Source organism: Sebastes fasciatus, chromosome 13 (genome assembly GCF_043250625.1).
Source record: "Sebastes fasciatus isolate fSebFas1 chromosome 13, fSebFas1.pri, whole genome shotgun sequence".
Lineage (NCBI taxonomy): Eukaryota > Metazoa > Chordata > Actinopteri > Perciformes > Sebastidae > Sebastes > Sebastes fasciatus.
The window spans coordinates 2,946,177-2,960,376 of NC_133807.1; the positions used below are offsets into that span (position 1 = coordinate 2,946,177).

Below are 14,200 nucleotides of genomic sequence, written 5' to 3' on the forward strand. Positions count from 1 at the left end.
GCCTCACTGTTTTGACAGATGCTCGTTCATGTCTATGTACAGCGAGGACAAGCTTGAGCAACAGGACGCTGACTTTCGTTGACTTAACGGCCACAGGTGGCGCTGTTAACAAGCAACTTCTGATTCTTACAAATAGTCCCTTTTAAAGTGTCAAAAAAATCCAGTTTAGTTTAGTGTTTTCCATTAGTTAGGCATCACTGAACATTTCCAGAAGTGCAAACTGCTTTAAACAACAGGACTGTTGTTTTGCTCAATACATACAGGTTACTGTGACAAAGTAAAATGTCCTGACCCACATATCCCCTCCAAAATCCTAAAGTAACCCGCTCAATTAACCTGCATATCTGCGACAATAACTTGCCAGCAGCACTCGTGTTGAACTCTGCTGATAATTCATGCTACATTGTGCTTTATCGTCTTTTCTTGAAATAACTCTTTGTTTACCTCTCTGTCCGTCAGATATCAGCTCTCACGTCACCATCGCCACAAAGACATTCCTGCGCTACCCGCAGCTCAATGTGTTGTTGAGTAGCATCCGGCGTTTCTATAGCAACATAGAAGTCGTCATTGCAGATGACACTCCTAAACCAGAGCACGTTACTGGAGAACACATCCGACAATACTTCATGCCTCCAGCACAGGTATATACACACACACACATGTGCACAGATTATAGCCTAATATCAGAAAGATTACATTAACCTGGAGTGGAAGTTACAAATTACATTGACTCCCATAACTGTAACAAAGTTGTTTTTTGTGTACCTGTACTTTTTGAGTATTTTTTTAAATCTGTCATTTTACTTTTACTTGAAGGTCCCATATTGTAAAAAGTGACATTTTCATGGCTTTTATGTTATAAAGCAGGTTTAAGTTCTATATAAATACTGTGAAAGTATCAAAGTGCTAAATATATGGAGAAATACACACAGCCCGTATTCAGAAACTGAGCCTTCGAAAACAAGCCGTTAGGATTTCTGTCCATTTGTGATGTCACAAATCTACAATATTTAGACCATTTCAGTTTTAAACGTAAACATTCTAAATGTGTCCCAGTTTATTTTCCTGTTGCAGTGTATGTGAATGACATCAGCTGACAGGAAGTAAACATGGACCCAAGCTGTTGCCTAGCAATGCAATTCTGTTGCAATTCCATTGAAATGTACTAAAACGGAGCGTTTCAGACAGAGGGTAAATACAGGTATATTCAAGCTGACAGTATGAGGAAAATAAAGTTTTTTTTTAAACATTAAAGCATGTAAACATGTTCTAGTAGAAACATAAAATACAAGTATGAACCTGAAAATGAGCATAATATGGGACCTTTTAAAGCCAAGGCAGGTAAAGTATTCAAAAAGCCTTTTTCTTATGAAAATACTTTAAATCCGACAGCAATCACTAAATCAAATGCTCTGACAAAAAAAGGAAAAAAATCTGCCATTCTTTGGCTGACTCTCAGAATGAAGTTCAGACAGATTCGTGAGACGCAGTCACTGTGGAGTCTATATTGTTATACGTGGTGATGCTTTATTCTGATGTCGATTGTGTAAGAAGTGGCAGGCTATTTAATTCATTCAAAAATGCTTGTTGCACCCTCCGTGGTGTCCATACACATTTTCTTTTATTTATTGTCATTTTTGTCTGAATTTTTCCTCTTTTCTGGATTGTGTAATTGATAATCAGTTGGATAGTGAAAGTGACCACCTTGAATGACTTTCTTTCTTTTAAGTGTTAATTACATTTTCCAGTTTAGTTCATTTTTCAATATTATCATATAGTATGTATAAAAATACTATAAGTACTATATAATAACAAAAACTGAACTAAACTGACAAATGACATTTTTACCACTTTAAAGGTCCCATATTATTAAAAAAAGTGAGATTTTCATGTTTTTTTTTTATTATAAAGCAGGCTTAAGTCCTATATAAATACAGTGGAAGTATCGAAACTCTCAATGCACAGAGAAATACACACAGCCCGTATTCAGAAACTGTGCATTTGAAACAAGCCGTCAGGATTTCTGTCCATTTGTGATGTCACAACTATACAATATTTAGACTCTCTACACAGTTTTAAAAATAAACATTCTAAATGTGTCCCAGTTTATTCCTGGGTGCAGTGTGTGTGAATGTCATCAGCTGACAGGAAGTAAATATGGACCCAAGCTGTTGCCTAGCAACGCAATTCTGTTGCATTTTTGTCGCCATTCCATCAAAATGTGCTAAAACGGAGTGTTTCAGACAGAGGGTAAATACAGGCATATTCAAGCAGACAGTATGAGGAAAATAATTTTTTTTTTTTTTTTAACATTACAGCATGTAAACATGTTCTAGTAGAAACACAAAATACAAGTATGAACCTGAAAATGAGCACGATATGGGACCTTTAAAGAAAGTAATTGAAGGTTATTGCTTTTTTTACACTATCCAACTGATCAATCATTATTTTATACTGTATACATTTATTTTGGAGAATGGTAGAACACAGGGCTGCCCTCTTTCCCCGCTACATTTTGCATTAGTAATAGAGCTGCTTGCAGAACCAATCTGACAAGATCCAAATGCTACAGGTATCTATATAAGTAAGTATATACAGTACAAAGTAAATATAAACTTCATTTATTTTGCAGATGATCTTCTGATGTATTTAAAGTTGCTATTGATAACATTCAGCCACTAGATGTGGCATTCTCCCTCCTCCGTTCCTTTGCATTTACTTCACAACAAGTCGTTGCCAGGCGCTTACCGTCGATCTCTCGCATTTTTTTGTTTTTTCCAAACTAACTGACAACCCAGAGATACCATGTGACACCAACGTTGTTTTACTATTGGCTGGATATCTTCCACAGATATTAACAACAAATTAATTTTGGACCCGCCAAAAGTTTTAAAATGATTAATTCACGATCGTTTTTTTCAGGAAAAGACACTTTTATTCACCATATTTCTAAAGGCTCTGTAGATGTATTATTTTTAAATATTCGTCCACATAAAATGTTATCAATAAGACCTTTAACTACCTTGAAACAATTAATTTTTCCTTTGGTTTAAACTTTTTGCAGAACAAGTTTTATCACATTTAGACATTGCAACAATTTACGAGAAAACGTTATTTCACATAATCTGTTAATGCTCTGCGTTGCATCGTACTTGTCACCTGAAATGAACGTTAAAAAAAGATTTTAAGAGTTTCCAAACGTTTAAACATGTTTCCTCCCTCAGGGCTGGTTTGCTGGCAGGAATCTGGTGGTCTCCCAGGTAACCACCAAGTACTTCCTGTGGGTGGATGACGACTTTCTGTTTACTGAGCAGACGAAGATAGAGAAGCTGGTAGAGGTGATGGAGGCAGTCCCCGAACTGGACGTGGTGAGAATGAAATGGCTGTGGTGTCGGAGGGGTCAGCTTGTATAGATTATTTCAAGTAAAATGTTCATTGTTGTATCTGTAGTCGGGTGTGCTCAGATTTCTTTTGTACTTAATGAGAGAGGAGCTCCAGGTTTCTGCTCGTCACCAAATCGTCACCTCGCCGCACCGTGGACAAAGGGCTCCCTGCGCCCTCTGTCCCCGCCGGGGATGGCCCACTGCTCCCGGGGCGGACTGCTCCCGGGGCGGACTGTCCTCAGTGCGTACCTCTGCGTCGTGCCGCCAGATCGGGGCTCAGCCCACGTTAAAGATGCCAGGGGTCTGTGACGATGTCGGCAACCCAGCCGACCCGTCTTGAATCACGGACCAAAGAGCCAAACGCGCGTGCAAGTTAGAGGGTGCAAGCAAAACCCTGTGGTGCAATGAAAGTGAGGGCCGGTGCACGCCGGCTGAGTTGGGATCCCGGCCCAGCGGGGTCGGGCGCACCACCGTAAAGTGGTATCGGTGCCGTTGTATCGGAGCCTTTCTGAGAGTACGAGTACATGAGCACAGTATCGGTCCCAATACCTGATAATGGTATCGGTGCATCCCTACTCATGGTGTAGTTCGTTTATAGCCTAACGTTAGCTTTTTACTTCCGGCATTGCATTTACGCAAAGACATCATAAAAGTGGTGTTCATTTGTGGAGATTATTTTACAAAACAAAACGTGTGAAGTATCATAAATGTTTGTTTCCCACAGAGCTTATTTTCTGCAATAATCCAAAACCCAATGGAAAAATCCCATTGGCTTTTGTCAAGGGAACCAGGGCGATGCTAACTTCCGAGTTGGCCTACAAAAATACATCATCCCTGCAGCACTTTCATATATATATATATATATTTGTGTTTGGTTATTTTTTTTCTAAATAAGGACTCTCTATCTGAGGTCCACGTCAGTTCTAGTTTTAGACTTGGTTTTTATTTATTACCATCTTTCTCAAACAGCAGTTTATCCTCCTATGCACCTGTATTTTTCAACTGGAGCCTATCCCAGCATGTGTTTGTTGGACAAGAGGCTGGTACAGAATGTACTGGTAGCCAGTTTATAACCAGTTATCTGGTCTTTCTGTTCTCATCAGCTCGGCGGGACAGTACAAGGGAACCAGTTTTACTTCTCTCTTATTTATGATGAAGGAGAGGAAATGGACGGTGGCTGCCTGCACAGGAAGTCTAACGGGAAGTTTCACTCACTTCCCGGTTACCCACAATGCTCTCTTGCCAGTGGGGTGGTCAACTTCTTCCTGGCTCGTACAGATGCTGTACAGAGGGTGGGATTTGACCCTAAGCTCCAGAGAGTAGCACACTCAGGTAAGTCTGGACCCAGACAGAGATTTGGAGTCCAAGTGTCAGTTAGCCCCGGGACACACCAGGAACGTCAGGAGCGCGTGGCGGCTGCGTTACCTGTTGTCTTTTTATTTTGGCGTCCGTGTTCTCGCCTATTTTTGACGCGTGCTGCAGGGTTCACAGCAACAACAAACAGTGAAAGTGATCTATTGACAGTATATTAACATCATATCAGCAACATTACTACAGTTTCGATATCTATCTGTAGAATATGTTACGGATATGAAAAAAAGTTAAGACTTATTTTTAAATCAACACTTCTTGCTTTCATTTCAAAATAAAAGCCCTCAAGTGTTTTTTTACAGAATTCCTTCATTTGTTAACACAAGGCTTTTATTATGAAATATGAGCAGTCAGTGCTGTGGAACATGCAGTCACTTGGAGAGCTCCATGAATTGATAAAGTACGGGGTTTAAATCAACGCTTCCTGCTTTCATTTCAAAATAAAAGCCCTCAAGCGTTTTTTTCTGTTGACAGAATTGCTTTATTTGTTAACACAAGGCTTTTATTCTGAAATATGTGCCGGACAGTGTTCTAGAACAGTGGTTCTCAAACTGAGGTACGCGTAGGTTTGTGGTGCAGCTGCAGAATGATTTTTTTTTTAAATAGGATGTGTATAATCTGAATGTGTATTAACAGCAGTGACTGTTTAAATTTACTACATTTGTTAAAGTAGCTGAAATAAAATCATTAAAAAAAATAAACAAAATGCAAAAATTAAATTCTAACTTCAACCTCTTCAACTATAGTGTGAACAGAAAGAGGACTGAGGCCGCATTAGAGCTGAAGTGGACCAGAAACAGAACTGAGTCCTCTTTTAAATGAACTAACAATGTGAACACAAACAGAACTGAGTCCCTTTTCTGTTGGTCCACTTTTTGGTCCACTTTAAGAGGACTGAGTTCGGTTCATTTAAAAAGGACTATGTGAAAAACACCCACCACCATCCTGCTCACTCATAAATATTAACAGATAATCTACAATGTCAATATGCTCCATCAGTGCAACCAAACACAGCAGGAGTGATAGAGATTGCGCGCTAGCTCGGCGGCTAACAGCTAACTGTAAACACGTGTAAGTTATTTCGTTGAGTTGTGACTGACTTTAGTTCCCTGGTCAGCAGTGATCCAGTGTTCAGTGTCCGGGGAGTTTATTGTGAAGGAACGGAAGACGTAAAGCGGTGATGCGCTGCAGACTTGTACAGACTGTGAGCCTCCGTGTTATTAATTTATTACCCTAATGTTAGCTGCAGCAGATGACAGGAGGACAGGAGGAATGACTGATACTGACTGATGTCTATCATAGGAATATGATTTATTTATTAACATGTTAGATTGTTTCCAGTGAGATATTAAGGAGTTTATATGGTGGCTTTGCTGTTGTAAACTTTACTGTTGCTGCTCTAGAAACAACATTTAGCCTAGTTATATATATTAAATACAGTATATGTATATGTATAGCTAATATGCACACTTCAATATTTGTTTATTTATCGCAAGTCATATCGTCATCGCAATATTGAACAGTGTTATCGCACATGGCAGATATGCTGCAGGCCTAGTGTGGGAGGCTGCTCCTTGCGTAGTATGAGAGTTGTGCGGAAGAGTTGAAGTGCCAGTTCTTGTGCTCCCCCTTTTATTAGGAATAAATTTGCCTCTTGCGTGAACTGTACATTGCTGAATAGGGTAGGCTTACGCTACTGTATTTCAACATCAGTCATAATGGTGGTACTTGGAGTGAATTATTTTCTGAGGTGGTACTTGATGGAAAAAGTTTGAGAACCACTGTTCTAGAACATGCAGTGACTTGGAGAGCTCCATGAATGAATATAGTACGGGGTTTTAATTGTGGATTATTACTATTATTTACAAATTACCACATATTTCTTAACCTTTCTCTGTCTAAAATAAAAATAAATGACATTTATAATGAAATGAAATGGCCATTAAAAGGCAAACTCTATGTAGAAAGAAACTGCAGACAGCAGCAGCTGAAATGCAGCCGGTGTGAACACCCGACGCGTGAATCACGAAGCCACCACGCCACGCAGCCACCACACGCTCCTGACGTTACTGGTGTGTCCCAGGCTTAAGTCAACACTTTCAGTTTTTATTCGCCATGATACAAGCAGGCATTTTTTTCTAAAAGGCAGAATGTCTGTCTCTGACTCTAGAATTCTTTATGGATGGCCTGGGATCCTTGATGGTTGCTACGTGTAACCACGTGTCCATCGGCCATCAACCCAAAACCGGTCACAACAAGGACGAGGCTAGCTACTCCAAATTCAGACACCCTGCAAAGACCGACACAGAGTTCAAACTGCGACTTCACTTCTTCAAAAACCACCTAAAGTGTGTCCTTTATGGGTAGAAGACCACTAAAGGACATCGAGTTACATACTGTACTGTATATCCCTGCATTTATTCAAATAAATGCATTTTATCTTTCTCTTCCTGCTTTGTGTTTGTTGTTTGATCTTTTCTGATTACTTTTTTATTCATTCGTTTTCGGGGTAAGAAAGCGTAAGTTATTCTGAATATTGGGTTCTGATTATACAGTTAGCCGCACAAACAAACACTGGTGTGTCAGGAGACCAGTGTTTGTGTCCCGTGTAAAACTAAAGACTTATTTTGACTCGTGTGTCTATAGTATCGCCAGCCCCTTGAGTCGCTAGTAAGTGAAGTTAACCACGACCGTTTCCTAACCCTACCTAAGTGGTTGTGTTGCCTAAACCTAATTTCCTGTGAAAATGGAAGTTTAAAGGTCCCATATCATGCTCATTTTCAGTTTCATACTTGTATTTTGTGTTTCTACTAGAACATGTTTACATGCTGTAATGTTAAAAAAAACTTTATTTTCCTCATACTGTCAGCCTGAATATACCTGTATTCACCCTCTGTCTGAAACGCTCTTTTTTAGTGCATTTCAACGGAATTGCAACGGAATTGTGTTACTAGGCAACAGTTTGGGCCCATGTTTACTTCCTGTCAGCTGATGTTATTTACAACCACTGCAACAGGAAATAATCTGCGACACATTTAGAATGTTTATGTTTAAAACAGTGTAATGGTCTAAATATTGTATATTTGTGACGTCACAAATGGACAGAAATCCGGCTTGTTTCAAACGCACAATTTCTGAATACGGGCTGTATGTATTTCTCCGTATATTGAGCATTTTAATAGTTTAACAGTATTTATATAGCACTTAAACCTGCTTTATAATATAAAAGACATGAAAATCTCCCTTTTTACGATATGGGACCTTTAATTTGAAAGGATAATATGCATATAACAAGCGTATATTGACACGCCGTCCCCAGTCCGTCCAAAATTAACGCAAGAGGGGTACCCTGTGCGTCTGTCTCCGATGCCGAGGGGCACTGTGACAAAGCGGCGTTATTTGAGGAGTTGGGAGTGAGAATGAGTTTGGCACATGCATAATGTGAGTAGTTGTTAAGTTCGTAATTCAGAGCCGGCGCCTCGCAGCTTTCAGTGCAAACGACGGCAAAAGTGCTGACAGAGCAGTGAACAGTGTTAACCTGAGGAGGAACTGGAGGGTGGGCACTACGCTTCCACGATGACGTCGTTGGGACGGTGTTATCAGTTGTAACCGCCGTATGAGAGCAGTGCCGAGCGGCAGCCATGAGCTAGCCAGGGGGGCACGCTTACATGCACTAACATGCACTAAAAGGCACCTGGCTATGTAAACAGATAAATGAAATTCTGCCTCCCATATGTGTAATCATGGCACTTTGCAGTGATTATACTTTTGGTTCCATTTCGCAGCTCTATGGGTCACTCGTCATAGTCCATCTAGTGCCCTTCTTTCTATACGGAACTCCAGACTAAATGTGTTTTTAAATAATTCAAATGTTTTAGTGTGTGTGTGTTATACTCTATTTTAGCTTCTATCGTGGCTTTTACTTTTTAGCTTGTTTTTATTTTCTAATCTTTAATTGTTTTTATGACTGTTTTAATTATGTCTTAATGTTCTTTTGCACTTTGTTGTAATGTTCTTGAATGTTTGTGTAAAGCACTTTGAATTGCCCTGTTGCTGAAATGTGTTATACAAATAAAGCTGCTTGCCTTGCCTTACCTTGTAGTGCACTGGATATAAACATAGACAGACTAAGGCGTATGGAAAGGAGGCTGGGTCACGGGCGGACATGGGTCTTGAGGTATGGGGTTTAACACATCCGCAGTGTAACTGAAGCTGCGGTCGTGCGTTGTGATTGGCTCAATTTCGACGAGTGCAGACCAGATTTTACTGCTACTGTATTTCAACATCAGTCATAATGGTGGTACTTGGAGAGCCAAATATTTCCTGAGGTGGTACTTGGTGAAAAAAGTTTGAGAACCACTGTTCTAGAACATGCAGTGACTTGAAGAGCTCCATGAATGAATATAGTATGGAGTTTTAATTGTGGATTATTACTGTCTGTTATACCCCCAAAGATATGACGCGTGACCCAGCCTCCTTTCTATAGGCCTTGTGACAGACATGCCATTTCAATTGTGCCAGTACTTTTGACATTTAGTTCTCTTATCATGTTTTTATTAGGGTCAAAGTTAACGTGATAATAATGCAGATTTTTTGCAACGCAAATTTGTTTTAGTACCACTGACTTCTTTAATGCATTAACGCAACTTGTGATTTTTAGGTTGTAGCAGGCTCAGTTTTAAATCTAAATCTATCTACCGATACTGGCATCATATGAAACTACAAAACCTAAAGAATCCATAAATACCATGTCATACTAGCTTGTCGTGAAGGAGGTTAAATTTTACTCCAAACTAAATTTTGGTCGAGGAAAACCTGTCATGGCCATTTTCAAAGGGGTCCCTTGACCTCTGACCTTCAGATATGTGAATGTAAATGGTTTCTATGGGTACCCACGAGTCTCCCCTTTACAGACATGCCCACTTTATGATAATCACATGCAGTTTGGGGTAAGTCATAGGGTGCGTGCCAAAGCTCTTAATTTTCGTTTCCTCGCTCCTCGATCCTCGCTTGAACCGGAAGTTGTTCTGGTGCGCCATCTTGAAGACCGTCCCAAAGCTCTTATTTGTGCATCGAGGAGCGAGGATCGAGGATCGAGGAGTCTTGCCGGAGGAGCTATGAGCGAGGATACACCAGTGTATCCTCCACGGAAGTCTTTTACCGACCGACACGCCCCCTTATTGGATATCAGTTATTGATTGGATGCTGCTGCCGATCAGACTGATCTGATAACTTTACCTCTCAACATCACTGGAGTTTTATACCGGAGTGGAAACAGATCACAGATTAAAGGTTTTATAGTTTAGTTGTCTTCTGATTCACTATCTAGTTATAATCTGTGTTAATTGAAGCTCTGAACAGCAGCAGAAGGACCTGCAGAATCTCTCCTTCACACACCGTCAGTGAAGGAGCTCGACACTGAGAGAGGTTTATAATACCTGACAAACAGAACTAAAATAACTTTCTGAATTCATTAGAAAGATTTTTCTTTTCATGATCTGTTATTAGCCCCGTTAACTTTTATTAATGATTCTATTAAAGTCAGAGAGAGAAGGAGAGTCTGTCTGTCAGCAACAAACACCTTTTACATCATTTATCCTCATTTCCATTCAGTCACATGAGGCTGATAATTCCTGAACGTCTGGTTTGATATGAGTTACATCATTTACATTTTCCCTTTAGCCTAATAAATAATGTCCAGTGTTCAAAAAACACTGTAGTCATATTCTGGGTTATGAAATAATGAGCTCACAATCAGAATATCAATAACTACAGACGCTAATAATGAATAAATAATATAAAGTTATTGTGCCAGTAGAGATGGTTCCTGAGCCTCTAAGCAGGACTCAGTCCACAGTAGAAATACAGACTGCAGCTTGCACTTGTCTTTATTAGTATTAGTACAGTTCAGACACAAACAGCTGTTAAAGCTGACTGACATTTGATCCAGATGTGATCAGCTGCTGCTGTCATCAGAAACGGACGTCGCTTCACGTGACGCTTCAGAGGAAACGACCGTCTCATGTCTCTTAAATCGTATTTCCTCGTTTCCTCTCTCCTCGCATGGTTTCCTTGCGTCTCTCCATGCTTCCCTGGTGGGAGGGACTAAGACGCAAGGAAAAGACGCAAGTGAGGGAAACATGGATGCAATTAAGAGCTTTGGGATGCAGCTATAGGGCCTTTCCCATTAGTGCTTTTATACGGCTTGACTCCTCGACTCGCGTCTTAGTCCCGCCCCCGGGAGATGCGAGCGGAGGAGGCGAGGAAAAGACTCGAGGAGAGAGGAAACGAGTAAATATGTTTTTAGAGACATGAGATGTCGTTTCCTCTGAAGCGTCACGTGAAGCGACGTCCGTTTCTGATGACAGCAGCAGCTGATAACAGCTGGATCAGCTGTCAGTTGGCTTCAACAGCTGTTTATGTCTGAACTGATCTAATAGTAATAAAGAAACAGAGTTATCAGAGCAGCAGTGTTTCCTCTCTGTAGCCTGTTACCTGTTTAACAAACACCTGCACATGAATAACAGCTGCAGTCTGTATTTCTACTGTGGACTGAGTCCTGCTTAGAGGACCAGGAACCATCTCTACTGTGGACTGAGTCCTGCTTAGAGGACCAGGAACCATCTCTACTGTGGACTGAGTCCTGCTTAGAGAACCAGGAACCATCTCTACTGGCACAATATCTTTATATTATTTATTCATTATTAGCGTCTGTATTAATTTATATTCTGACAGTAGAAGTTATGTATTAGTCTGAATGTTTGAGGGAAAAGTGAAATGATATAACTCATATCAAACCCGACGCTCAGGAATTATCAGTTTCACATGTGACTGAATGGAAATGAGGATAAATTATGTAAAAGGTATAAAAGACAGACTCCCCTTCTCTCTCTGACTTTAACTGGATACTTAATAAAAGTGAATGATCATAACAGATCATCAAAAGAAAACTCTTTCTAATAAATGAAGAAAGTTATTTTAAGTCTGTTCATTGTCAGCTTTTATAAACCCCTCTCAGTGTCAGACTCCTTCAGTGACGGTGTGTGAAGCAGAGAGACTGCAGGTCCTTCTGCTGCTGGAACACTTCACAATCAACATGATCCGTTTGCTGTTCACACCTACAGTTAACACAGGTTATAACTAGACGGTGAATCAGAAGACAACTAAAATATAAAACTGTTAATCTGTGATCCGTCTTCACTCTGGTATGAAACTCTAGTGATGTTGATGTATCTGATCAGTCTGATCGGGCGCAGCGTCCAATCAATAACTGATATCCAATAAGGGGGCGTGTCGGTCGGTGATAAACTTCCGTGCAGGAAACACTGGAGGATGCACTGGTGTATCCTCGCTCATAGCTCCTCCGGCAAGCCTCCTCGATCCTCGATCCTCGATCCTCGATGCACAAATAAGGGCTTTGGAACGGTCTTCAAAATGGCGCACCAGAACAACTTCCGGTTCAAGCGAGGAGCGAGGAGCGAGGAAACGAAAATTAAGAGCTTTGGAACGCACCCTATGAATTGGGAGGTCCTTCAAGATGGAGGATTGAGATCGATTTCCGGGTCACAGCCGGAGGATCGAGGAGCGAGGAGTCGAGGAGGCGAAAAATGCTGAAATGAGATGCAGCTAGTCAAGTCAGCACACTGACACACTGACAGCTGTTGTTGCCTGTTGGGCTGCAGTTTGCCATGTTATGATTGGAGCATATTGTTTTATGCTAAATGCAGTACCTGTGAGGGTTTCTGGACAATATCTGTCATTGTTGTGTGTTGTTAATTGATCGACAATAATATATATATACATACATTTCCATAAAGCAGCATATTTGTCCACTCCCATGTTGATAAGAGGATTAAATACTTAACAAATCTCCCTTTAAGGTACATTTAGAACAGATAAAAAAGGTGTGATTAATTGCGATTAACTATGGACAATCATGCGATTAATCGCGGTTAAATATTTTAATTGATTGACAGCCCCTAGTATTTATTGTATTTTTTATGGTACCTGTTTGATACATTCAGGAAGTGGGGTGTGATGACCCCTCCACTCCACTAGGTGTCCCAGTGTCCATTTGCTTGTTTTTCTTTGTTTAGCAGGGCGGAGGGTCGTCAGGCTGATGAGCCACACCTGGGTTGCGTTCGAAAAGTCCAAAAATGACGTCCTAACGTCTTTTCCTAACCACTTTTCCTTGACCTCGATGGAAAACGTCATGAGGTCAAGGAAAGATGTGAAGGAGAATTCAGAAGGACTTAGGAAACGACAACCGTGGTGTTCAGAGAATCCGACTGCTCTTTCACTATAAGCTCCGTCATTATGATGCGACGGCGGCGGATGTTAGTGACGTGAGTCTGCTGTGGTGAAACTACAATGTTCTGAAGACGGACTACAAAAGGTGCTGCTTACCCCGTGCGTTTTAAATAGGTCATTCAATGACAAGCTGCTTCACCCGTGGTGTGAGAAAGAGAGATACCACAGCTCCTTCTGCTGCTGGAACACTTTGCATCAACAGATAATAAAGATCATCTGACCTAACGTGGACAACCAGTGAAAAATATCACTTCATTACCAATGAACAAAGGAATATATGATAAATATTGAGTTAATTGTTGGACTTATGGAGAAGGTGTAGGATGATATACTTCTTCTAACTTCTTTTGGGACATGTAATATTTATTTATATTTATTTATTTATTGATTATTTGTTAATTGATTGTTTACTTTTCATTTTATTTCTTATTCTTGTTTTGTTTTTTACTGACGTATTTGTTAGGTATGTTCGAAATAAATAATTAAAAAATAAAGTGAAAAGAAATCCCTGTCCAATTATATTAAACATGAATCCCAATTAGTATATGAAAATAATATGCAAGATAAGCATATCGTTTGTTATCAGGAACGGCCGAATGGTGCGTCGCTTTAAATGCTGCGGCCGGAAGGAATTGTGGGATGTTATTCTCTCTTTTCCTTTAGTAAGGGATGGTCCAGTGTATCCTCTGCTAAAGGAGATAAGAAAGGAAGCATTGAAGCTCCTTTCCTTAGCATTCAGAGAATTCAAACAGCTCTTATCATGGCTCCTCCTGAGGTACTCCTGGGGTCATTTCACTCCTGAGCAAAAATGACTATTCGACCGCAGCCTATATAGTGCAGTTTGTTCTGGTTGTAAATGGCTTGAGAAGAGATCATTGGTAGCCTAGTGGTGCACCTCATTTTGTAAATTGAGGAGTGCAATCTGGTTGTTTGGGGGACATGGACGAGTGGGGAAAGTTGGCTGTTCTGCTGTTTTTGGTGAATGTAAGCAGCTGTAATGGATAACAAGTCGCTAATTTGTTCTGGTGTGTTTGTGTTGCTGAGCTGTGCATGCTGTGATTTTGTGGCACGGAGTTCTGTTGGTGCTGTACAGTCAGTAGTAGCAGTAGTAAATTGCTGTTCTGTCCCTGTTAGGC

General features: G+C 40.4%; 1 protein-coding gene across 2 annotated transcripts in view; it reads left to right on the forward strand.

Annotated features, from left to right (window-relative positions):
• LOC141781497 (beta-1,4 N-acetylgalactosaminyltransferase 2-like) overlaps positions 1-8,847 on the forward strand; it is a 49,016-nt gene extending 40,169 nt beyond the window's left edge. For both annotated transcript variants that reach the window (XM_074657302.1, XM_074657303.1), the window contains exons 9-12: positions 460-641; positions 3,225-3,368; positions 4,487-4,715; positions 6,925-8,847. In XM_074657302.1, coding sequence (XP_074513403.1) covers positions 460-641; positions 3,225-3,368; positions 4,487-4,715; positions 6,925-7,121 — 752 coding nt within the window. In that variant the 3' untranslated portion in view covers positions 7,122-8,847. The remainder of the gene's footprint in view (positions 1-459; positions 642-3,224; positions 3,369-4,486; positions 4,716-6,924) is intronic.
• Positions 8,848-14,200: the final 5,353 nt, after the last annotated feature.